The following is a 25,306-nucleotide window of genomic DNA, read 5'->3' as shown; positions in this document are numbered from 1 at the left end:
TGTACAGTGCATAAAGCACCAAAACCTTAACTTAACTTGACGGACTTAATTGGGAAGTTTTTGAAATGGCTCATTTTCCAGATATCAAAAAACATTAACTAATTTCCAGAAATAGATGGGTGGTTCTTTTTTTGGCCTCAGACTGTTTTTTAGAAGCAGTTGAGACCCAAATGGAAGTAGAAAAACATGTAAAGGGAGAATTTTGCACAGTAGGTTTCCTTTTATGTGTGTCAGGTGCAGAGCGTGTCACATTGTGCGTATCTAAATGAAGTTCATATGAGGCTAATATTGCATGATGCATGCAATATTATATGTCAGTTGTAAACTGTCCCTCTGAGGAGAGATGCAAACTTCTGGGAATTTTCAATGTTGGAAACATTCTGTGTAAAGGAGCTGGAATTAACAAAAATTTAAGGGTGTAAACAAGAATACATCCGAAATTACTAAAGGTTAGCACGCAACAGGGAATTTAAATGTAGTTGGCCCAACAACCAGATTTAATGCACGTACACGTCAGGGATTTTAAAGCTGTTCCTCAATCAAAAACACACAGCGCACTGCTTCCTGCACAAGTATTGAGGTCATGCCCCCTACCGGCACCGTGTATTCCTCCATCACATCCACAGATTATTTCTACCGAGGCTACACTTCTGAGCCCAGAGCAACAAATTACTGAATCTTCACCTCTGAGTCTGTAAACCAGATAAAATGGGAGACATTTAGATGACATAACTGAGTAGCTACATGCATTTTATTTAGGTTATTAAGGTTCAACTAGTAAATGTCAGGAAGATTTTTGAATGAACGAAAATATTTTTATATATGTGGTTGGATGTGATGCTGCCCCTAATTTCCAGTTATTTACAATACATTATCAATAATTACCATAGTTTTGATAGAAGGTTTCTATTCCTATTTGGACTAACTTTAGCCTAGACTTGGGAAGCTTCTGGGATGTTTTCGGTAATTTACCAAACATTTTCCAACCCTTCTCAATCCTGTATGTCCATTATATTACATTATTTAAATATTAAACACAATTACACTACCAATTACAGTACTGCAAGCAATACATTTCTTAAGGAAAATATATTTTCCTGACATATCCAGCTTATTGCTTAGTTTTTATTTGCATGAATGCCATTAAGACCCTCTTGCTCTTTACATTTAGGGTTAAATTCATTTGTCATTTTAACTCAAGACTAAACTCACCTGCTTAACTAAATTTTCAATTTCAGCTTGTGTTATTTTTAAATGTTCAGACTTTTCTTCAACTTAATTCAAGTAGGGTTTTTTTTTTGCTAACCTGTGTTTTTGGCTAATTCCTCGAGTTCTCCAGGTGTTTGTTCCTGCTTAAAATACTTCCACACTCAGACTCACTTTTGCATTTTCTTCAGTATTTTTATCACATTTTTAGTAAAATTTTAAATCCTCCAAATATTTTTGAAAATTTTTTTACAGTAAAGTCTTAATCATATAAAGGGATCTTCTTCACTTTTTCACATTTTTCATGCACATCATACAAGACCTATACATTTATTAGAAATGTATGTAGTTTCGGTTTCAATGATTTGGACAGCGGCGAAACAATCCATTCACTTAAGTCAGTAAACATAAGACAAAAGAGTGTCAGCCTTTCTGCAGGGACACCAATATATCACAGCACACAGGACCACGGCTGCCTTCACTCACTGGAATATTAATGTGGAACATGGGTTAAGCATAGAGAGAAAGTGGGATAAGCACTTGGTGTCTGCGGTTTCCAACTGATAAGTCCTCCAGCTACAATCCAGTACAGATTTGTCACAGTTCAAAAGGAGCTCTTGTCACATGGCAGAGGCAGCAGCAGTGAGTCCAGGGTTCGGTCAGTGTTTGTAACTCAATGTGGGCTTTTTTTTGTTTGTTTGTTTTTTGAAGCACCTCCACATTTTACAAAGGTGTGAGCTGCATAGAAATCAGAGAAAATGATCAGCTTGATCAGTGCTGTCAGATTGGAAAGGTCTAGTCTAGACCCAAAGTGAGTTATTCTCATAAGTCATAGGAAACAAATACATTTAAGAAGATGTTTAGATTTTCATGACATGTGAAGACATGAGTGGTTCATTCAGACCGTGAGAGATGAAGAGAGAACAAGACGTTCAGCAGATAACAGGAAGGCTGAACATGTCAAGATACTCTTGTGGAAAGAACAGTGGAGGAAATAGTAAAAGTAACATTTCAGTTAGTTTAAAAAAAAGCCCCAAAAACTAAAGTTTATTGTGACAATAAAGAAAATTCTCGTCATAAAAACACATTTTTCACAATAAACGCCCCACACTGGATACAGTACGACATTTTATAGATAATAAACGCTGAAGTAACCATTTTAGTAATGCTTATCCAGCTCATGGCTATCACATTATGCCAAAGATTGTATTCAGAATAAATGTCAACAACACTTTTATTCTGTGTGGTTTTTTGGTTTGAACACTCAAAGTTGTTGTTTTTTTAAATTGAGATTAGAGTTCAGTTACAAAATTTTGACTAGTGCAACTCTACTAATAAATCCAGGTGTCCATCAGTTGCCATTGTGCAAAGGTATGTTAATGATCTAAATGTTGGTGCTATTTCAGAATGTTTTAGTGTCTTTTTTGTCTTCTTTTGCTCCCAAATGTCAAACCAATTCAGGGGGTATAATCAGTACCAAAATAACTGCAATAATTTGAACGAACGCTATTAATATTAAACTGTCAGTCAGTGCTGCGAGTCACACTGTTGTGTTCAGACAGGTAATCAGACATCCTGCAGTGATAATGACTCTCCTGCAGGAGTGGTGGAAACCAGCATAACTTTTATTTACACTTTGTCTAATTATTCAAGTCATGCTTACAAAGTCAAATATCAGTTTCAGGTGAACTTTAGCTGCTAAGTACACGGCCTCTCTCTGAGTCATGATTATACGACACCGTGCAAACTGTGAGCTTTTGCACACTTCAGCAGCCACCGGCTGATTTTTATTAAAGACTTTTTTTCCACTATCAACAAATCCCTGAAGACAGTATTAGTCCATTATTGTTCATCTCTTTCTCACCTTCATACCAGAGTGTTGGCAACCCCTGCTTTTCATGCGTTTCTCACAAAGTCAAACACTCAATAAACATGCAAATGTCCCAAATGATGTTTTGAGTATTGTGACAAAAAGACAAAATAATGTGCCCTGCACAATCAATTGTTGTTGTTCTTTTCTTTTTCAAATCTTGTTTATTTGGGGGAGAGCTTATTTTTTTCCGATAGAAATTAGGATTTTTTTTTTTTTTGCTCTAATGTATCACTTTTTTTTTTTGACCAGCACTTTCTGGGTAAGTTATTTACCCAGAAGAAGAATTAGTCAAATAGATTCATATAGGGGGCTGCACAGTGGCGCAGTTGGTAGAGCTGTTGCCTTGCAGCAAGAAGGCTCTGGGATCGATTCTTTCTGCATGGAGTTTGCATGTTCGCCCTGTGCATGCGTGGGTTTTCTCCGGGTACTCCGGTTTCCTCCCACAGTGCAAAAACGTGACTGTCAGGTTAATTGGCCTCTCCAAATTGTCCCTAGGTGTGTGCATGGTTGTTTGTCGTTAGCCGGAGATAGGCACCAGCACCTCCTGACCCCACTAAGGGACAAGGGTATAAGATGGATGGATGGATGGACGGACGGACGGACGGACGGACGGACGGACGGACGGACGGATGGATGGATGGATACAGGTCAGGAAGAGCCAGACAAGTATTCAACCTGCCATCACATGGATGCAAACATGTAACATTATGTAATGTGCCTATAAAGTCTTCATCCCTTTGAATGTTTCACTCTTTTTATTGCTGTTGCAAATCAATTCTGATCAAAGGAGAACATTTATTTTCCACACACAGATTGTGTCAATCTGTGTGTGCATTTACTTAATGCTGAACTGAATATTTAACTAAATATACTTAAATAATTTTATTTAATTGTCATTATTTTATAGAAACCAGTTTTCACTTTTGCAATAAAGTTTGTCACAGTATTAGTCAAAAAAACCTAATTTTGTTGACTTGTGAAAGCGACAAAACAGGAAAAAACATCCAAGGAACTGAATACATTTTATAGGCATGGTAAGGCGTCCTTTAATGGATTAAGCAGCACCTTTACAGAATCGGTCGCAGTAAGGAAAAAAAATAAAATCACCACTTTACTGAAGTGCCTCTTGGATATTTCATTAAGTGCAGTTTAGTCTGGTCAAGATCCCCCTCTCTACTATTTGTGCATATAATGATGTCAAAGAGAGGCTTCCTTAAGATAATGCTATATTGTCTCTTCGTGGCAGGCCAAGAAACTGACTGAGCGTGCTCAGGCATACAGATGGCCGCAGAAGTGCAATGCATACATATATGCACAAGTAAAAGCTCCACGGCGAAAAGGCCAGGAGTGAAGAAAAATACTTGGACAAAGAAAAAGCCAACTGCCCCCCAGGGTCTTCATTATTTCACAGAAGTCCTGTATTCCACTGAAGTTTAATCTCATTTCCTGGACTTAATTCAGCAGCGATATAACATGTTCCTCTGTACAGATATGCTGCAGTTGACTGAGCTTTAATAGTCCTGGAGAGCCACTGTTCCTACATTTACTGTTTTTGTCCCACTTAATCAAGGGATAGTTAAGAGCAAAACAGAAGAAGAAAACCTAATGTCAGACGACACGCACAGTGTAATGCAGAAGCAAAATTATCACTTGGGTGTTAAACTTTGGAACGTCTAACGGCTTATGTAAATGTTTCTCACTCAGTGACTTCTGCTTTTGAATTGAATATTTGTGTCATCAAGTCAACAAACCCTTTCCACGTGTCCCTGAAAAGCTGCCACCTTTGGTAAGATAGTATGTTGTCATGCCAGTGCCAGATCTGGTGTGTGTGTGTGTGTGTGTGTGTGTGTGTGCGTGTGTGTGTGTGTATGTGCGTGTGTGTGTGTGTGCAACTATACTCTTGGTTCTTCAACAGTTGGAAAATTAATGAGCCACTATAGAGGTGTTTAAAAGTTAAGACAAAAGAAGCACAGATGTACACGAAATTATTTTTAAAAAGTCTTCAGCCATTCATGTGTTACATTCAGGCTGCGAGTCAGTGAGAGAGAACAAGACTTCAGTAGGAAACAATAACGCTGAGCGAAGTTACTCGCTTTTAGTTGCTAACATTACAAACTGTTAACAGCAAATTAGTAATACAGGAACATCATCTAACATCACTCTTAGTAATGTAAACTGATATAAATGTAAGATTTTAAATTTATTTAAAAATATGAAACCCCTAGTGCAGCGTCGTCACACAGCAGGGTGACCTCACCAGCAGTGCTTCTAATAAAAATAGTAAATGGTCATTCATGGCAAGTGAGAAGGTAACAGATTTATAAAGAGGAATTTGCTTTATGTTGTTATATGAAAATTAAAATGAAAGCAAAAGTTGTTGTTAGTAAAACAAATAAATATTTGATGTTAAATGCAACATTTTCCTGTTTAATATTTACATTTCTCTTAGACTTTGTTGAAAGGTTTTTACACCAGTGAAATCTTTGCCAATTAATAACTGGAAAGCAAAATGTCCTTAATGGGAGGTTGCTTTTTTTTTTCTTTTTACAGAATTTCAATCAGGTGAATGAGGAGGCTTTGGTAAAACATATCTGCTATGAGAGGTTTGTTGGATAAAAGTCAAGAGTCAATCTGCCTTTTGACTTTTATCAAAGTGTACTGTAGGTATCTGTTTGGATGTTACACCCCTTTAAAGTCTGACCTGGCTAAATTTTGACAAGTGCAAAAGGTACTAATATAATCTAATGTCAGTAATGATGAAGACATTCTTAATTGATGAAGGAAGGGATCATTATTGTGAGTGGGAAGTAGCAGGGGTAATAATCCCCTACAGTATCTGCCTCTGAAGTAGAGCCAACAGGGTACAGTTGGTTTCATTCCAGGTTTTTTCTTCCTTTCTTCCCTTTTTTATACATAAAAGAGCATTGTGCTGTTAGTCCCTTTAATATAGTGTGTTACCCTGAGCACAGTCCATAAAAAGCTCGTCCCAGCATGTTTTCAGTCACTGCTGAAAATGTATTTCCCTCCAGGGTTTCTTTCAAACCTCTTACTGAAAATCTGAAACATGAAAGTGAAGTTTTCTATCTCCACAATCCAGGTAATTTTGGTCTTTACTACTTCTCCAGCTGCACAAAAAAATTACTCACCTTTTACAGCTCTCCTGAGGTTTCCATAACAAGTTTATTGCACCTTAGATTCACAAGTACAGAGGAGCTACTGTTCGGTTCAGTCGATTTTATAATCCCCGCTATTTATACCGAAGGCTATTTGTTGGCCCAAACTTTCTGATTCTTCTACCTGCGGCTGCGGTGTTTCCTGGAAAGCTAAATCATTTCTCTATTGTTTTCATGCTATCATAGAAAACATTACAACTTCACATAAACAACATGTTTGGACCTAAATGAAACTCTGTGGGAAAAAAAGACTTTTAGAAGCATTTTTGTGGTGGCCTTGGTACAACCAGTAGTTCATAAATGTGCATTTTTATAAAAGAAAGTTGTTGTTTTTTTAAAGGTTTCAAAGAAAGCACAGACTAAGAGGTGCTGTGTGGAGGAATGGATGTAAGAAAACAGCTTTTAGTCTAATTCACAGGTTACTTCCAAACAAAGATTTGCATCCTAAAATCCAGTGCAATATATTTATTTCTAGCTGATAGTTCCCCCAGTTAAATGAGAGCATGCGTTAAATTGGAAAGGCCAACTTATGTATTTATTTAACTGCAGCCAGTCAGGCTTTTTAAAACCGTTGCTGTTTACAAGATGCAGCGTAAAACATTTACTGAAAACCTATTGTAATTTTTCCGGCAGGCGACCAAACGAAATGACTTGTTATACACCTGAGTTCACAACAAAGCAAGGGCACAAAGTCATCAAAAGTATTATTCAAATCGCTCACACCTGCAGAATGTGATGAGGTTCCATCAACGGTTAATGTGTTGCATTTGTTTTCAGAATGAGTCGTTAAGACGCGGTAAACCGAAAGACGGACAAAGGGAGCTAAAATTACACGTTAGTGGTATTTGTCAGTTAAAAATAAGACTCAGATTATGTATCTTAGCAACACGATGTAAAAAGTGTAATCATTCAGGTCACATCAGCTCTCAGCCTGCTCTGCTAACATAGAAACAGCGTCGTGTGGTGCAGCGAGCAAAGCGGGTGCCCATGTAAGAGGTTAGTCCTCAGCGAAGATGTCCTGGGTTTGAATTTGGGCCTGTGCCATTTACAGCTAGTCTTCTTCTTCCTCTGCCCTCCTTCCTGTCTGAAGAGCCGACAAAACCAAGGTCACTAGTGCCACAGAAAAACTTAACAAAAATATGGCACTGTTGTACTGAGAGCTGTTTGAATAAGTGCACGCAGCAGTAATAAAGCTTTTAACTATGTGTCACACAGCGGGGTTTTTTTTACTCACCAAACAATTTAAAAAATGACTTGTACTTAAAAGGTTTAGCTAAAAATTCAGCTCTTGCTTTTTTCAAATATGCACAATGGGAGTATGTTTGCATTTCTTTAAAAACTCCCTACATACGGCTTGCCTTGATGAGATAAAACAGACAAACCTTTTGCAGAGAAAGATTTTTTCCTCTTAACCCCAAACCACTTAGAGTGACACTGAAAACCTGGCTCTCCAGCAATTTCAGTGACAAATGCAGTGAAAGTTCAGCTTAAATGACAGCTGAATTAAATGGGATCATTATTCCAAAACTGTATGAAATCGGTACTATTATGCTATAAAAAAAATTAATAGTGTGTTCTGGTTGGATGCATCTGTTTCTGTAATCCAGTATCCGAGTACTCAAAGACTGGATATTGTTTTTCCAGTGAATCTTATAAGAAGAAGAAGTGAGCAAATCTTTTTTTTTTGCATATATGTAGAACATGATCCTGTAGCCCCCTGCTGCAATTACCTACATCATGGTTGATTCATTTCCCTCACTTACCAAAATGAGGTAAATGACCAACTTTCTCTCGCTTTCTCCTTCTCCACCTTCAAATTTACCCCACTGAGAAGTCTGCTCGTCTCTGCCTCCCCTGATGAGCTTTGTTAAAAATCCCTGACAACTGCACATCTTGGTGTTGTTCCAGCGTGTTTGGGCGATTTCCTCCTCATCATTTCTGCAGCTGTTTCCCCTGCGAACCCACTTCCAGTCTCGAGTCATGGCTAATTAATTGACAAGTTGCCCCCTCAGAGGGATCAGATGGAGACATATTCGCTGACACCTAGAATGGGTTTAGCGAGCCGGTGCCCTGGAGATGTCAAACAGAAACCACCTGCAGTTTGCACAGCTAAAGATCTGTGAGGGAAGTGCATGACAATGGAGGAAAAAAAAACAATCTGATCTGAATCAATTACGTTGCTAGGAATTCTGAAAATAAATCTCAATGCTCTCGTTCTCTGCGTGCTATCATTTGCAAACTCCCATGAATAAATAAACTACATGGCAGAACTTGATTGATTTTGTCCTGAATAAGCTGGATCTGAGGAGCTGCATCAAAGCAACCTGTTTTCTCATCCTTTCCTCCTTTTGTTCATCACTTCCTCAGTTTCTGAAACTGATCAACGCGCCATCCATTCTGAGCAAAGTCAACTATGCCTCTGTTCCTTGTGCTTCTTTCAAATACAGTATTATCAAAAGTAACTTTTTCAGCTATCAAACCCTCCATCACTCCTTCTCATCTCCAACACCTTGCCCCCTTTTCACAGCTCGCAGTTCTTGCCTTTAATCCTATCAAGTCTCTTCCATCTGTGGCAAAATTATACGCAAGAAACCCCTCTCAGTCTCTCTCCCGACTGTCAGTGGAGGCGCTTCAAACAGCTTCCCTTTGGCATAAAATAAAAAAGTGTCAGTTTCAGATAAAAACCCAGCATGTGTTGTTCTGCTCGTACTATTACGTGCAGGATAAAAGGTCCATATGTGGCTGAATTGTTGATTCTGGAGCTACGATGAAATATATAATTACCAGTGCAGCGAAATCAGCCACCTGCATTGAAATGAATGCAAGGAGAGCCTGCACAAACATAGCAGCTTATAACTGGTTCAGTGACAGAAGGAGATGCTCGGCGTTGTAGGTTGAGGTGGCATCACAGAGCTGAGCTCCCTTTTCTCTATTCTTAGCTGCTCCTCCTGCTCTCACAGTCACACATCACAAGGTACTGAAGAGGAGAGGAAGATGAGGCATCTTTGGATTCTGGATTCAGTAAGTAAGGATGGTATGTTTATTCACTTCGCAGTTCATCAGGAGTCCTGCTCTTCCTGTTACATCAACGCTATCCATATATTTCGAATGAGTGCAAAGGTAAAAGTTTATTATACACAAACCAAACAAATAAGAGATCCGAGCAAGACAGAGAGTCAGATTGACCTCAATCTAACAAACAAACAAAAAGTTGAAATACCGGTATTGCCACGCACAAAACAGTTTAAATTTTACATAAATAGCACAATGCACAAATAGTGAAATAATACACTTATATATTTTATTAAATATACCAACAATTTATACACTTTTTCAAAGTAAAAAATCTTGAGTGGCATTACACCACTCAAACCCTATTTTAGTCTGGTGTTTTGATGATATTTCTTTGGTGAGCTCCAATTTTTTTGAGGTTGGAAGGCCTTCTTGCCATCACCCTAATCTTTAGATTCTGGTTGAGACGCTCCAAAAGGTCAGTGCTCTTTGAATTTGAAGTTACATTTCTCAAGGTAATTAATCATTTTGGGTTTAACTTCAAAAGCAATCTGGGACAAATGGCTGCATAGAGATGTAGCCCAAAGGATGATGACACATTGGTGTAAAACAGCGAATATGAGACATGCAGGATAAAAGAACTTCAGAAAGTGATGTAAAATGATGCTGCAACATCTGCAAGTTGCGCAAACAAAATAAGCTTGAGCGTCTCTACATAATTTGCTGTTGGTTGTGTAGTGTTTTTTCTCTCTGTCTCTGCATCCTTGTCTTCAAAAGGACAAATAGGAGACCCAGGGGACTACAGTTTCATAATACAACTGTCTGAGGAAGCAATCATTTAATAAAATTAACACTCCCTCACCATCAGCTCCTCATTCCAGAGAGGATTCTTCAAAGAAGACAACCAGGTGTGCTCAGCATCTTTTTTGCTTTAGGGTAATGATGGGAAAGAAAAGCTACCCATTACAGAAGGACACAAACATATTCAGGCTTCCTCTTCCCCCCTCCCCCCGACTACATGAGTTCAGACTGATGCTTAGTTGCTGTCAGCTTAACAATTACCAGCCAAATCTTTTCATTCTAGAGTCTCATGTTCAAACAATATGTAGTACAACTCAACACTAAGGTTGTAGTTACCTACAACAATGTATAACATGCTGAGTTATCCCACGTAGTGTCAGTCAAGATCACAATTCATCAGACAGCCAGGACCCAAAGTAACAGTCTTCTCTCCGTAACAGTCTGTCACACTGTTGGAGGGGAATCTTGGCCTCCTCTTCTTTTCAAAGTTGCTTCAGGTCACTGAGACTTTCAGCAGGACCTCGATTCTCTTTCTTCTCAGACTCTCTTTTGTAAATTGTGCTGCTCTGCTTGGTCTTATTGCTCAGGCAGACTCTAGACTCCAAAACCCGTTTTGCTCCGAGGTGAGAATATGTTCAACTCAGCAACTGCACAATCCAAAGTCCCCGCAGCTCTGAAACAAGCCCAGATCGTCACACCTCCACCCATGGACTTAAGTAGTGGCATGTTTGTGCAGATGGTGTGGGTCATCTCTAATCCTCTTTCTTTTCTTTTGTTTACTTGTTAGAAGGTTGTTTTTTTTTTATCATTATGTGATCTTAACATATGAGGTTTTAAAGAAGTGCTAACTCGATCTGCTAAGTGGAGCAGGTCTGATTAGTAATGGCCAGTTCTCACCTAGCCGGTACATTTCCATGACAGTCTGAGGGGTGAGTCTTAGTCTCCCTCCCTAATTTTGGCCTAATTTTTGTTCAAATATTAATGACAGTGTAATTTGTCATGTTTTGTTCATTTTAAGGTTCTTTTTAAACTATTTTTGGCACTTGATAGGGACCTGGTGATTTATTATTTATTTATGCAATGAAATGTAAAACTCTAGACAGGAAAGAGTGTATTTTTATAGTTTTCCATGGACACAGAACATATTATCTGCAGATAAACATTATCCCATTTGACAGGCTCTGAAAAAAACATAAGATGACTCATTTCGCCATATCGCTTATTACTTCCACATCTCTATAGAGCACGGTTTATGGTTTTTGCACCACTGAACACTGAATATACATTTTCCTCTTTGTTATGAAGAGTTTATGCCCTGCTACTCTATTGAAACATGTATCTCTTTGAAATAGTTTATGTTTTCTTCTCACTGACATCCTCAGTCGCATCAGAAAAAGGTTGGGTTTTTTTCCCCCGTTGTCGTGATGTTTTGCACTAATGCATAAGCATGAAAGCCCTCAAATGTGTGTGTTTATTGGCCACATTGTTGCGCATTGTTCAATAATTCTGCAAATATAAACACAGATCTCAAACAACAAAATGTAGACCCTTCCAGTCAAATGCTGAAGCCCTTATAAGATGTTGCAGTCTAGACCAATTATATAACTATGTGGAGACTTGATAATTGATGTTTGCAGACGCGCTCCATCTGATCTCACAGAGTTGTCAGTCTCTGTGCAGAGACATCCCTCAGCACACCTGCAGCTGTAATTGCAGTGAAAGGTGGTTCTACTAAGTATTCACTCAACGGGGTTGAACACAAATGCGTTCCACACCTTTTCAGATTTTGATTCATAGAATATTTTCAATCGTCTCACTTCCACTTAACAGTTCTGCGCTACTGTGCCTTTCACATAAAACCTTAATGAAATACATTGAGATTTATGGTGGCAACATGACAAAGCGCAACAGCAATATAAAACACGAAGCGGACGTAGTGCTGTTGTACGCGCAGTGTGGTTCCTACTGCTGATATGAAATGTGAAAAGTCTAGTGGTGGAGGGAGAAAGACGTTTCCATTTAGCGATGTGCCATTTCAGTGAAAACTCAGACATGCATGGATGGCAGAGAGACATTTTTGAGGCATTGTGCAACTCTGCACTCTGCAGTCTCCCTCTCCGACTGGCTCTGAGTAAACAATAAACACCAGGCTGCTCAGCACCTGTAATCCTCCAACGACTCAATCAACATTTGTAAAGCTGCTCACACGAGGCTCACATCCAAGACTGACTCGACCGGCTGTCGGTGGAGTTCCAGCCTCACCACCACGTCCTTTTTCTTTGCGGCACCGCACCGATGCCGCCCTGCTCTTGGATCACCGATCAAAGCAGGGGGGAGGCCGTGCTCCCTCTGGTTTCAGGAGAGTCAGAGCTACGGACCCATCCCCAACATTAAAAACATGCAGCATCACGACGCAGCAACAACACACCCCTCCCAGGCCTTGTTGCTTATTCACTAAGAGATACATGTGTCTACAAAGCTGACTCCTTCATCCACTGTCAGCGAAGCTCCCTCGGGATTTGCCGCCTGCGCCTCGGTCTTTGCCTGTCTGTCTTTTTCACCTTAACCCCTTACTTGCTCTCATCGTTTTCTCTTTAAAATAATTTTTTTTTAAATAATCTGCCAAACCAGCCCTTAATTTCCAACTTTGCCCAATTAGAAAATTACGGTTTGCATTTGGGAACTGTCACTTTCTGTGCCTCATATGTTAATAAGTGAGCATAATACAATAAGCCTGTTCTCCGTTGAAGCTGTTGCCTTGTGCAGGAGGGACACGCCGGCTGTCACACCTCCTCTAAGTCACGCTCCAACAAAGACACCCGAATTAGACGGTTACGTCAGATCTTGTGATTTGATGAACGCTCAGTTTAGACTTGTGCGAAGAAACTTGTCTTTACCCCCGAAGGCGGGGGAAAAAAAAAAAAGTAAAAAAAACTATCCAGCCAACAGTCTAATCCGCGGTGCCACCAAGAGACAAATCCTGGAGCTGCTCCATTGGCAGGAGCCGGACACTGTGGCAGAATGAAGGATTTTGCTCATTTTCTGTTTCAAAACTGTTTGCGCACACAAGAGAAAAGATCAAACACATATTCAGCTATCTGAAAGCAATGTGTGCTCATAGATGTTAGCAAAGGCCCCGCATATCAGCGGATTTTACTGGCTGACTTTCTGCAAACGCTTTCACCACAAAATGAAAACCTACAGCGCCTTGCAGAAGAATTCATACTTGTTGACTTTTAAAACATGAATACACTTTGATCTAAACCAATCAAATCAAAGCTCTGGATCTATTTTTATGGTCGTAGTCCTGCTGTAAACCTCCACCTCAGTCTTCTAACAGGTTTTTCTGTAGGATTGTCCTGGATTTTTCTCTATCCAGCTTGAGATCAACCCTTTCCAGCTTCTTTACCCTCACCAAGCAAAAGCTTCCCCACATTATAACGCTGAGATCAACAGGTTTCACAACAGGAATGGTATGATCCACCATGGCTTTTGGCAAACTTTAAACAGGGCCTCTGGTTTTCTCTCAGGATATGTTGTCATTCATTCATTAGGAGCCAGGTTCATTTGAGCTGTGGCTCTTCAAGAGTTACCAAGAGGCCCCCTGTCTGCTTCCCTCGTCAAAGCCTGTTGCTGTAGCTCAGGGGTCTGCAGCCTGCAGCTCTGGAGAAGCAAGTAGCTCTTTGGGCATTTCATAATGGCTCAATAATTTGACTAAAGAATTGCAGAACCAACTTTCTTTTTTTTTTTTAATGCTTTAAAAAAAAACTCAAAACAGAAATAAACTGGTTGTTCTTTAAAAATTACCACTAACTTCTTATAATACATAGATATTTATTAAAAAATGTTAAGTTGTCTTTCAGAAAAGGTTATGTAATATTTGCAGCTCTAAACAGGTTATATATTTAGCTGCACTGAGGGTAATATCGGCTCTTTGGTTTGTAAAGGTTGCGGACCCCTGCTTTAGCTACACCTCTTCACAGAACAGCTTATGTATATTATATATGTATACTGAATTTTTATTCAAGCGGAGGCATTATGTATTTTCCAGGCATGTAGTGCCATTTCACAGCACAATTAGGCAACAATTTTACCTTCAGTTGTTATAAAAATGCTGTATATATCAAACATGACTTAAAAGAAATTTGACATTTTCAATTTGACGCCTTGAAATTGGCCTCTGTTTCTGAAGCTCCTGCTCTTTCTACTTCTCTGCCTTCAGCATGTCGCCACAACAACGCCTTTCCATTAAGCCATTCACAACCGATAGGAGCGACGGACTGAGAACTAGTTGGTATGATAAGCTCAGGAAACTCAAGACCAGGCATTTGTTAATTGCTACTGCTGCTAGTCTGAAGAAGCCGAGTGTGGCAGTTGCTCTGCTGTGCACTACAGCTCCAAGGCGGAGCTGCGTGGAAACAGGTGGTGCTTTGTGAGTCCGAGCATTTAGGCACCCTTGATTGGCTACCACCAGAGATCCGAGAATGACAAAACCATGCATGAATGAGTCAAAACAAAACTATAGGCATGTTTTTGATGAATGAATGACATTATAACATGATACAAAGTTTAAGAAAAAAAAGTTGATTTTGCATAACACCCTCCTCCCCCTTTAAAAAGAGTACTAAAGTAAAGGGGAATGAAAATGTGTACACCACGCTTTTCAGATTTTATTTGCGAAAACGTATCATATCAGTTTCCGTCACCGATAGCCAAGCACTATTTGTTCTGGTTCATCACATAAAACGAAATGTATGAAGATTTTTTTTTCCATCTGTAAGCAGCAGCCAAAACGCTCTCCAAGAAATACGCTGCAGCTTCCCTGTAATACTGCATTACACTGATACTGTTGTCTAGACCGGTTCTCCCTTGTGGCCCCCCAGAACTCTTGTTTCTGATGGGCTTATTGAAGCCAGTGCCTTGTTATCCCCTATCGCAACGTAACTCTGGCTAACAATGTACCAGGAGAAAGCTTGCGCACGGGGAAAAAAAACAAAAAACGTCTGTTTTTATTTTATGCTTCCACACTAAATGGGTTTTTCTGTCATCCTCTCACATTTCTCTCTTCTGTTATTTTCTACACATGTGCTTCTTGTTCCCTTTTAAACACTGGATGCAGGCATATATATATAAAGCTTCTTTGTCAAGTGTGACAGCTGAAGTTTAAACACAAACCCCACCTGCAACTTGAGTCAATCACATCAGTGAAAGCCTGCACAGAATTCAGCCATGTTTTCATCCAAGCCTGTTTTTTTTTTCATGATGCATTGTTGTGAACTGATTGCTTTCACAAAACATCACAGCTCATTGCACAGAGGCCTGTTTCATTGAGTACAACTACAAGGCCAACCAACAAATCATACCGCAGACCCTTGAGGCTATTGTATCCTGCATGCACCATGTGTTCCCACAATGGGAAATAGTATTGTTAGAGTCCTCGTTATTATTCTTTTATTTCAATTTGAGTAAAATAATCTAAAATTAGCATGAAAAAGATTTAAAAGTTACTGCTTTTAGAATATTTAACAAAAGGAACAAAACACTTCCAGATGTGCATATCAATGACCACATCAGACTATTGTGTTCAGTAGATTCCCTGCATATTTGTGGTTCATTGTTTCCTGATTTTTCTGCAGGACATAGCTCCAAATTATTCACTTAAAAGGCCACTTATTTGCAGAATTTTTCTATAGAGCACATGTAAAATATTTGAAAGAAGATGTAACTTGGGAAGCTGAAATAACTAAGCTGCTTGACCTGCTTATTGGCTGGCATTTAGAAAGCAGCCAATCCAGGAGTGCCATTCATTTTCCTTGCTATTGATTGGCTGTAGTATCTTCAAGAATGGAGATAAGGAAGACTGTAGTTCTGCAGTAGTACAAAGGTGATTTTTACTGAGTGTAAGGTATATTTGGTGTTTGAATTATTAAAATCGGCAGTTATTAGTCAGATATTAGTAATTGGTATGTTTCAGAAAACATACCAAGCTTTCCGCTGTTGTCCGCTTATTAACTGTCTAAATAATCCATCTTTGAAGATTTTGTGCTCTTACAAAATAATTCTTAATAAGCTGGTGCAAGGAATCTGACAATAAGGAAAGCTTGATAAAGAGGGACGTTTTAAGTAACCGCATGGACACACATCCAACCTATACACAAAAGTCTGTGGCCTACCTTGAACATTGCCAGCCTGGATCTCCTCTCTGCTCTTCAGAACGGGCATGATGGAGTGGCCTGCGATGTGAATCCTCCTCTCATAGCCTCAGATGAAGGGATTTAGATGTAGAGAGATTAATTTGCGCACAGAGGACAGAAGTCTGGTGGACACTGGAGTGAACTTGGGTTGGTTGAAGGTGGAAGGGCGGGGGGCTTCTGAACTAGTAGAGGGAAGGAGGATTGTGTGCGTCAGGAATGAGTTCCAGACTGACTGATCTATGGTTTTTTTTTTTTTTCAGGATTTCAGAAGTCTTAAGAACTGACAATTAACCTAAAATGTCTGTACAGGTGAGCAGATTTGAAGTGACTAGATCATAAGGCGTACGGATGGATGAGTTGAAGTCTTTTCATTGGTCTCTCTTCCTCCAACTGCCTTTCCCTTCCCACCAAAGATGGTGATCGAGCTGAAGCCTCCCTCCAGAAGTCTGCTGGAGTGTGAGCGCTGTTGCTGTGGAGATGAGGAGATGAGGAGCGCTGTGTCTATATGTACTCCTCTTTGTCGCTCTCCCCTTCTTTCTTCTTTGGCGTTCTATCACTTCTGTGGTTTTGCTTAATTTAGCCAGTCATGATCAGCAGCTTGCCGGCCCGATCTCCTTCTCGATTGTTCTCGATCTGAGCAGAAATAAGAAACGAAGGACAGAGTCAGACGGCAGGAGAACGTTGTTCGTGAAGGTTGAACGTCATTGCTTAAACAAGTCAGCAGCCTCTGAGGTCAAGGTTTAATTCAGTCAAGCTGCTGTGACGACGTGCGTCTTTCACCGCAGTCTCGGCGTGTTGGATATTGTTGTACCAGCTACTTATTCTGACAGCAAATGCGCCCACTGTTGGGTCTTCTGTGCTAAGATTTGATCTGCTGCTTTTTAAAGCAAAAGTCCAGAGCAGAAATTATATGAAAAATTTATGGGGAGCGTTGTGAGAACATTAGTCACAAGAAACTCTAGTTGTACCTACATCGAGGCATCTGATTGATTCCTGGTGGTAGAACAACGAGGGCAACAATTCATCAGCCTCAGCTCAATCGGTCTTCCTAACAACGTTGTAGTCGGGTTATTTCTTGACTTTATGAGCCAATTTCTAATGACGGTGTTGCAAAGGGGTTCTGCAATCTATCATTTGCTTTGTTGTTCACTTTTTATTGCAGCAGCGAGAAAAACAAAATGGGAAAACGTGCACATATATTCATACATTAACAAAATCAAGAAATAAATGTTTGGCATTAAGAAAATCCCTGGAGACAGTTTTATTGTCACCTCAGCTGTCAACACGACAACCCCTTTTCACCAATAGCAGCAGCATTTAGGAATTATTCTATAACGATTCACAAGGTTAGAAGAAACAGCGGCATTCCTCTTTGCACAATCTCTCTAGATTCTCTAGAGTCCATGATCCTCTCTTATCCTCAGGTCACCCCACAACATTTTTATAGCATCAAAATCTAAGGACTGAGATGACCAGAGAAGTTGACCATTTCTGTGTTGATTTGTCCAAGTTTTTGGTTTGTTCAAGTTTGTCTTGAGTTCTAATTTAAAGTAAACTGAAACAAAGGAGGCTTTTTACAAACTTTTTACCAGAGTTGTATAAGTGTGGACGTTGTTGTAAATCAAGACAGTGTTTGACATGTGCTGTGGCTAACAGAGAGGTTCCCACATCCATATCTGTTACCTCTAGCTAACCAAAGTTCACCATTTGCCTCACTGTGAGTGCGTACACCAAAAAAGAGCAAGCCAAGACGCGACAATGGCCACCGCTAAGTAAACTGACTGCTAAAATTTAAATAAAAATCAAGTGTATCTGTTTTCTTACAGTGGGCTTGTAATTTGTGCTGTACCCTATTGCTTATTATTAACCGGATGTTGCAGTTTTATTCCCGTTTGTTCCTCATCTCTAAACAGTTCCTCTGAAAGCAATAGAGACATCATTCTGTCTATACAGCAGCAGAGCCAATTACCGGATAAACAAATGCGTGTATCCACATAAATTTAGCCAATCAGCACCCATAAGGGTCACTGTTTTGACACGCCATCTTATATTAGTTCACCGTGCTGCAGATGCACTTGTCATTACTGACAGAGACAAACGTGGGAACCGAAGACCCAGGGCTACATAATTTAATCAAACCTTGGAAAGAGTACAAGTGAAGCAGCATTTCCCACAGTCATGCAGAATCCTTGCAAAAACAAAGCTTCTAAGCAGAAAAGCACAAAGACTACAGCTGGAAGCAGTCATGCAGATACAGTGTGCAGCTTTCCATGCTTACTTTTAAAAACATCAGGGACAGATAAAACACGGACTGTTGAAGGCGAGAGACATTCATGTGAGAAAACGTCAAGAACCAGACAACCTGGACTCTGAAGGACTGATTCTGTATAATTGCTTGTATTTCTGTAAATTAATGTTTGTGCAACTTCTTACTTTGCTTGTAAACTGAGATATACAGTTAATTACTCATCCTCACATATTAGCAAAAGACATTATTGAAAAATTTAGCTGGGCCATGCATTGCAACGGGTTGTGTGAAATGTTACCTGGTTGTAATAAAATAACGAACGAACGAAGTTAATCTCCGTCATGTTTACATTTTCTCGGCTATTAGAGATCCAAGGAAAAGCAGAGAAAAAAACTGTGGATTCTTTGTAAATAACGCAAAAGGTTTCCACTAAAAGCGTCAAATAAAAGGTGAAATACGTCATTTAAATATAAAATAAGTATTAAACAAATAATCTTTTGTTATAGAAATTTAAATATTTGTACATGAGAACTGGAAACTTCTACATTTTTCCAGACCATTTTTTTTTATTTTTGCAACAAATCCAGACCTGGAAAACATCACAAAGAAAATTACATACTTTTCCTGACCTGTCAAGACAGCGTACAGATTCTGTAAGGCGATCAAACAAGATGTCGTTTTTACGCATACATCTTCAGTGGCGTGTTTCTGCATACCAGAGTGTGTCTCTGTAACTTGAGGGGGTTGAATAATATGTAGGTATGCACCGTTAAGCCTTGGGAACATTGTCAGCGGATATCCGATGTGCAGAATTTTAATCCCGTCTGGCAGTGAAATGAATTATTCATCTAACCAGTTTTGTTTATAAATATCCGTCTTTCACTCAGACTCCTTTATGGTCTAATTATCTCAAACTCTCAAGGTGGTATTAATATGATGCATATAGCTTGACTCCTTTTTGCAAACCATATTTCAATAATGTTTATCTGATTAATCTAGTTGTGGGTAAAACAGCATTTCTGAATAATGCTTTTATAGAAAACCATTTGGTTCGACTAAAGGCTTTTGCGTACGCATGTTTTTCTTTCTCATTGTTTATTTTTTTACACAGCATCAGCTTTTTCTTTACAGCAGCACTGTTTGTTTAATCTAGTGCTAGCTCAGAGCATGACAGCGTTTCATCATCATTTTGAAAGTTGTCCTGAATCGTTTAGAGCATTTGAGCTCAAAACCATTGGAAAATCCTCCACTTCTTAAAGAAATAAGGTGCGCTGTTTCATGCTGTTAATGGATCATTTAAAAATAAATCCATGATAAAGATTCCTGCCTGGCATAAAATTTTAAAGACGCCATGCAGTGGTGCATTTTATTTTTTCTACTACAAAGAAAAACACGGCGCAGTATGAAAGTTTGGACTTCCACAGCAGGACTTCACAAAACACAATGTTTTTAAAGAAACACACTGCTTTGTGCATACTGGGGTTTGATGACATCACAAAAGGCAACACAACTGAGCTGATTGACTGGCATTAGTAAATATTATGATTTTCGACAGATTGTGGGTTTCAATTGCATCCACGTCATTTTCCGTTCTGCCTGGTTCTTTTCACGAACTACTCCAATTAATTTAATCCAGGAGTGTGATGAGATCTCGCAATATTAAAACACAATAATTCTCCCGAAGATAAAATATGTTATGCAAATCAATAACTGCTGTCTACTTCTGTTTGTACGTACTTATTAGTACTTAAGCTTTTATAATTAAGCTCTGAATATGAAGGTGTGTGTTTTAGGCTTCATACTTAAGCTACGCTCACACAGCAGGTTTTTCATACTCACTAAATGCGACAGCATTCAGACTTCTGTGTGAACGGTTTACAACCCGAAAGCGACCCACATTCGCAGAAGAAGAACGTTGACGTCACACAGCAGCGCACTGTTTTACGGAAGTAATGATGGGTGCCGCCGCCTTTGGATGGATTTTTAAGTTGATGAGCAATGGGAACCGATTGTCACGAGATCATAACAAGACGAAGGACGCTATTAAGAAGAAAGCACAGCTACGGCAGTGGCCTTTTGTGGAGCGTTGACGGCAACGTCTGTAGAGAAATCTGTTTGTGTTGGTAGTCGGATCCGGGACTGGTGGGATTGTGATGTGATGCGCTTCACTGACACAGACTTCTTTCATAAGTTCAATAATGAGCTGGCCCTCGCGACATTTTCACAGAACAATTCACTTGTTTCATTTCATTTATGAAACTCTCATTGGGAAAAAAAAACCTTCATATTTAAATGCATTTGCATAACATTTGTGAAAGTTTCCTTTCTTGAATTTTAATTAAGGGGGCAGTATTATGTATTTTCCTGGCTCCTAGAGCCATTTTATAGCACAATCGAGTAACTATGTTACCTTCAGATGTAATAAAAATGCTGTATACATCAAACATGATTTTAAAGAAATTTGACTTCGCAATTTAACGCCGCAAAATTAGCTTCTATCTCTTTAAGAACCTTCTACTCTTTCCATCACTTCGCCTTCAGCACATCATCACAATAATGCTTCTCCATTATCCCATTTAAAACAGTTCTTAAGAGCACTGGACTGAGGAGTAGTTCATATAAGCTCAGCACATATATACATCCACCCAGGTGTGCTAAATTGCTGCTGCTGCTAGTCTGAAGGAGCTGAGTGGAGAAGGCGCAGGGGAGCCGTGTTCTATGAGGATTAGCTTGGGACTGTAGCTCCAAGGAGGAGCTTTGTGGAAAAAGGCAGTGCAACACTCCAGGTATGTTTTTGATGAGGGAACAACACTGTAACATGATATAAGGCTGAAAAAAGTCAATTTTATATCATACTCTCACACTCCTTTAAGCACCAAATCTCCAAAGCATCCCCCATCTCCTTTGGTTGCTTTTCTTTTCAATTTTCGGTTACAAGTTATCTGAATCGACTACAACAGACCCTAGAGCTCAACTTATTTAACCCACTGTCTGCTTTTAAGACTTACTAACAAACACCTGCCTAAGAACACTGCACATGCTTTTAGCGACTTATCTTCCATTTGTCACTTTATCTGCAATTCGTTTTAGTCTGGTGTAAAATTCTGGTGTAAAATTGCTTGTTCTTTCTTTTGTGGTATATATTTTTTTATTTCTCTTATGCTTCATCTGTTGTAGATCTTTGTTTTAAATGAGAATTGGTTCTCAATGGATCCACCTGGGAGGTTTAACAATAATTTTAAAACATTACAACAATATTATTGCAATCTTGTCTTATGTAGTTCTTGTAAACTTAATATTGTGCACTATCACATCACTGATATACATCTTTGGAAGAGCAATGTAATAAAAACACGTGAAGACAAAAAATCCATTAGGTCATAATCAAAGTAGCTTGAAATTTTATGTGATGTTTTTCTTTTTTTAAGAGGTAAGATTTCACCTCCCGACTTACAACACTGATGTATTTGCAGTCAGCTATATTTAGAGTAACTTTAATTAAAGAAAAGTCAAGGTAATAGCTTTAAAATATTAAAATGAGAAATTATGTTGCTGCCTGTTAACTCAGTCTAAGGAATCAGAATTCTCACCTGTTGTTATATGCAGGTGAACACAGCACTGGATCACTGTGTTTTTCATGGATTTACAGCCTGTTATAGCCATGGTGTGCTCATTAGGGAACATATGGAGAACACCAAAACTAGTGCACGAGTCACATTGAATGGGTTTATTAGCCGAGATTTATTCATATATTTTCCACTGATATAGATCCTTTTTTTTTTTTTTTTTAGCAAAGAGCTAACACTCACAAGGAGGGGGACTAAAATAAATTTTAATGCACACACCTCAGCCTCACTGAGAATTTCTGGCTGGTTTCTGGCTCTGAATTATAAATAGAGCCTGATAAGTCTCTCTTCCTTAAAAACACAGTTGAGCAAAGCGATAAGGGAAAGAGGTGTGAAATTCATAGAGATACAACCGTGAATGTGTAAAAAATGGACAGAGATCAAAGGCACGGTCCGCTAAACAATCAGTTAGTCACAGCGGAGCAGAGAAAGGTTTCATCCCTTGAGCAAACGTGGTGGAAAATATGAAAAACAGCCTTTTTCGTGGAGAACCTGCTGATGGAAGTTCATGCACGACATAAAGATCATGCAGACAAGACGGGTGCGCGCTCCTGCTGGATCAGCTGGGTCCGCGCACACCCACCCCCCTACACACACACACACACACACACACACACTGCTCATGCACACACTCGCTCAGTAGGAAGTAGTGAGGGCTAAATGGATTCACTACTCACCTAATTAACTTTTTTTTTCTGCAAAACATAATTTATAGACTGAAGTGGTGATGTTTTAACACTGGAGCAGAGTTGAGACAAAAAGCAAAAGACAGAGCAAAACAAGAGGCGGTGGGGGTCCTTCATGTTTCTTCATGACGACATCCCCTCCCCATCTAAATAAGAGCAAGAGGGATTTATTAAGCCCGCCCTTCAGCGGTCCATAAGAACGTGGTTGGCGTAAAGAAGCTGGTGTAGGCCTAAGCTACAAGTCTGCCCTCAGGTTGAGCGTGCAGGCGATTTCAGCTTAGTGTCCATGTCAGTGTAGGCTGAATGGAAAATAGACTAGAAGCTGCAGCAGAGAGAAGTACAGAGGAAGCGTCAAACAAAAACATAAAGAAGAGGTTGAAGCCGTGACAGAGGAGAAGACAAAGGCGATGAGGGAAATGGGAGATTCCGTTCTATCTGTTTACATCTGTCCATCGGTCTCTCTACAACCTGCACATGCTGTCGAGAGCCCCTCCAAAGCGCGCGGTCTGAGAAATCATCAGCCTGCTAATGCCACCTGGTCTCTGTTGCACGTAGGATGGGGCAAAGCAAAGGTGGAGCGGCTTCGAGAAATTTGGAGAAACTCAATGTCTGGATGTGCATGAAGGTGGGAGGAGAGCATGCAGATGCAGCGGGGGTTTCGATTCTTGGAAATATTTAGGATTGTGTGTGCGTGAGAAGGCAGCGGGAGGAGGAGGCTGGAACAGAAATAATAGCTGCTGATGGAGTCACAGCACAAATTAAGCATGAAATGAGGAACAATTTTAATGACTTCACATGACCAGCAGTTCAGAAGTCAGTAAGCAGCTGAATAAATTTTTGTTCTAATTTATTTTAGGCTACATGGCAAAAACTTTTGCACAAAATGTTTTTGCAAAAAAAAAAAAAAAAAAAACGTTTATAATCACACGTTTTTAATTTACTAAATGAAAAGGAGGGACTTAAAGATATAGATGAAAAAAAGAGGCATATATTAAAAAAAAAGGTTTTCACAATGAGATGGATGGATGAGGAGCGTGCGAAAGCGGCGCGAGACCAGATCAAAAGGCACTCGGCGATCAACCCTTTTTCTGAGGCTTCAGTTTAGTGTGCGAGTGCATGTGTGTGTTGATGTGTGTTTTATGTATACGTAAAGCACACACAAATACACACAGACGGACAGATAGACAGACACTAAACAATAGTTAACCTACCTAGAGGTAACATTAAAGAATCCCGCAAGAGTGTGATGCAAAGAAAATGGGTGTGGAGGGACCAAGAGAGAAGGAAAAAAAAAACAACAAAAAAGAGTCATTCATGAGGAGTTTTTAGTTGTCTCTGAAGAAAATTCATCCAACTTCATATCACATCAGAGTTTATAGAGACAGAGAGAGGTGTGAGATGGGAGGGATGGTGAACTGATCAGTGGTATTTGGAGGTAAAATGACAGGGATGGTGGTTTGGTGGAAGGATGTGGGGAAAGAGTGAGGAGGGACAGGGAAAAGGACAAAAATCAAATCAAAACTCCCCTCTCCTTTCTCACATTCATGGATATAAGAAATTATACACCACGTAGATGGAGAAGTAGATGAGGAGGCAGATGACAGAGAGGGAGACTATGTGAAAAGATGAAGCACCTCCCAGCACCGCGATGAGGAATAAGAAAAATATAAAACGAAAGAAAAAATTGAATACTCCAAAGCCTTCCGTTTTTGCTCTGTTTAGTGAGGCGAGGAGGAGAAAGGGGGGTCTTTCAGTTTTATCCCCCCACTCTCTCTCTCTCTGTTCCTCTCTCTCTCTGCAACTGATCAGTCTTCAGCTCCCCCTCAGTCCTCCTCAAAGCGAGATGCCACCTTCCCCTCAGATGAGCCGTAACCTCAGGCTGGCTGCATGATCTTGTCGCTGTGCAGAGACACAGAGCGTGGAGCTGAAACACACTTCTGACGGGCGTAGCGAGCGGACCACAACTCCAGCTGCACTCTCGCTCGCCTCCCTCCGATCTGGAGAGAAAGGTGAGAGAGAGAGACAGAGAGAGAAGGAGAAAATTAAGCGCACTGAGAGGAGGGAGAGAGAGAGAGAGCAAGGGAGACGTGAAGGATTGTGAATCAAAAAGAGAGTACAGTAAAGATGGGCTGCAGCAACAATTGTGCAGAAAATAGTTTCTTTATAGCGAACGTTGGCTCCCTCTGTTGTTGCGCTGCGCTCAGAGACCAAAATAAAACAGGCAACTGGGACGCTTTCTGAGAGATTAGTCACTGGCTGCGATGCAGGAAAACAGTGGCGGTATGCAGAATTCAGCACAATAACATAACAATTGATAATTAAATGATCTGATATATGCTGTTTTACTCACCTTTTCTCTACATAGAAAGTGTTGAGAAAACGAGACATTTGCTACCTGTTGCTCGTTGTTACCTCGTCTCCCCAGGTCCGTCGATGTCGTGTGTAAAAGTGAAACCGCAAAGACAACAGTCACAGTTGAACTTCACA

At 39.8% G+C, this 25,306-nt stretch overlaps 1 protein-coding gene across 5 annotated transcripts in view; it reads right to left on the bottom strand.

The window, feature by feature from the left end:
* Positions 1-24,951, bottom strand: part of grin2bb (glutamate receptor, ionotropic, N-methyl D-aspartate 2B, genome duplicate b) — a 130,827-nt gene extending 105,876 nt beyond the window's left edge. For 2 of the 5 annotated variants that reach the window (XM_008416156.2, XM_008416166.2), the window contains exons 1-2: positions 24,031-24,951; positions 16,239-16,892 (exon numbers count right to left, since the gene is read on the bottom strand). In XM_008416156.2, the coding sequence (XP_008414378.1) occupies positions 16,239-16,247 (9 nt within the window). In that variant the 5' untranslated portion in view covers positions 16,248-16,892; positions 24,031-24,951. The other 3 variants (XM_008416111.2, XM_008416129.2, XM_008416137.2) reach the window with 3 other exon arrangements.
* Positions 24,952-25,306: the final 355 nt, after the last annotated feature.

This window comes from Poecilia reticulata, linkage group LG1 (assembly GCF_000633615.1).
Source record: "Poecilia reticulata strain Guanapo linkage group LG1, Guppy_female_1.0+MT, whole genome shotgun sequence".
In the NCBI taxonomy this organism is placed as follows: Eukaryota; Metazoa; Chordata; class Actinopteri; order Cyprinodontiformes; family Poeciliidae; genus Poecilia; species Poecilia reticulata.
Note: the sequence above shows the minus strand (reverse complement) of the source record. Positions and strands in the feature narration are given on the sequence as shown.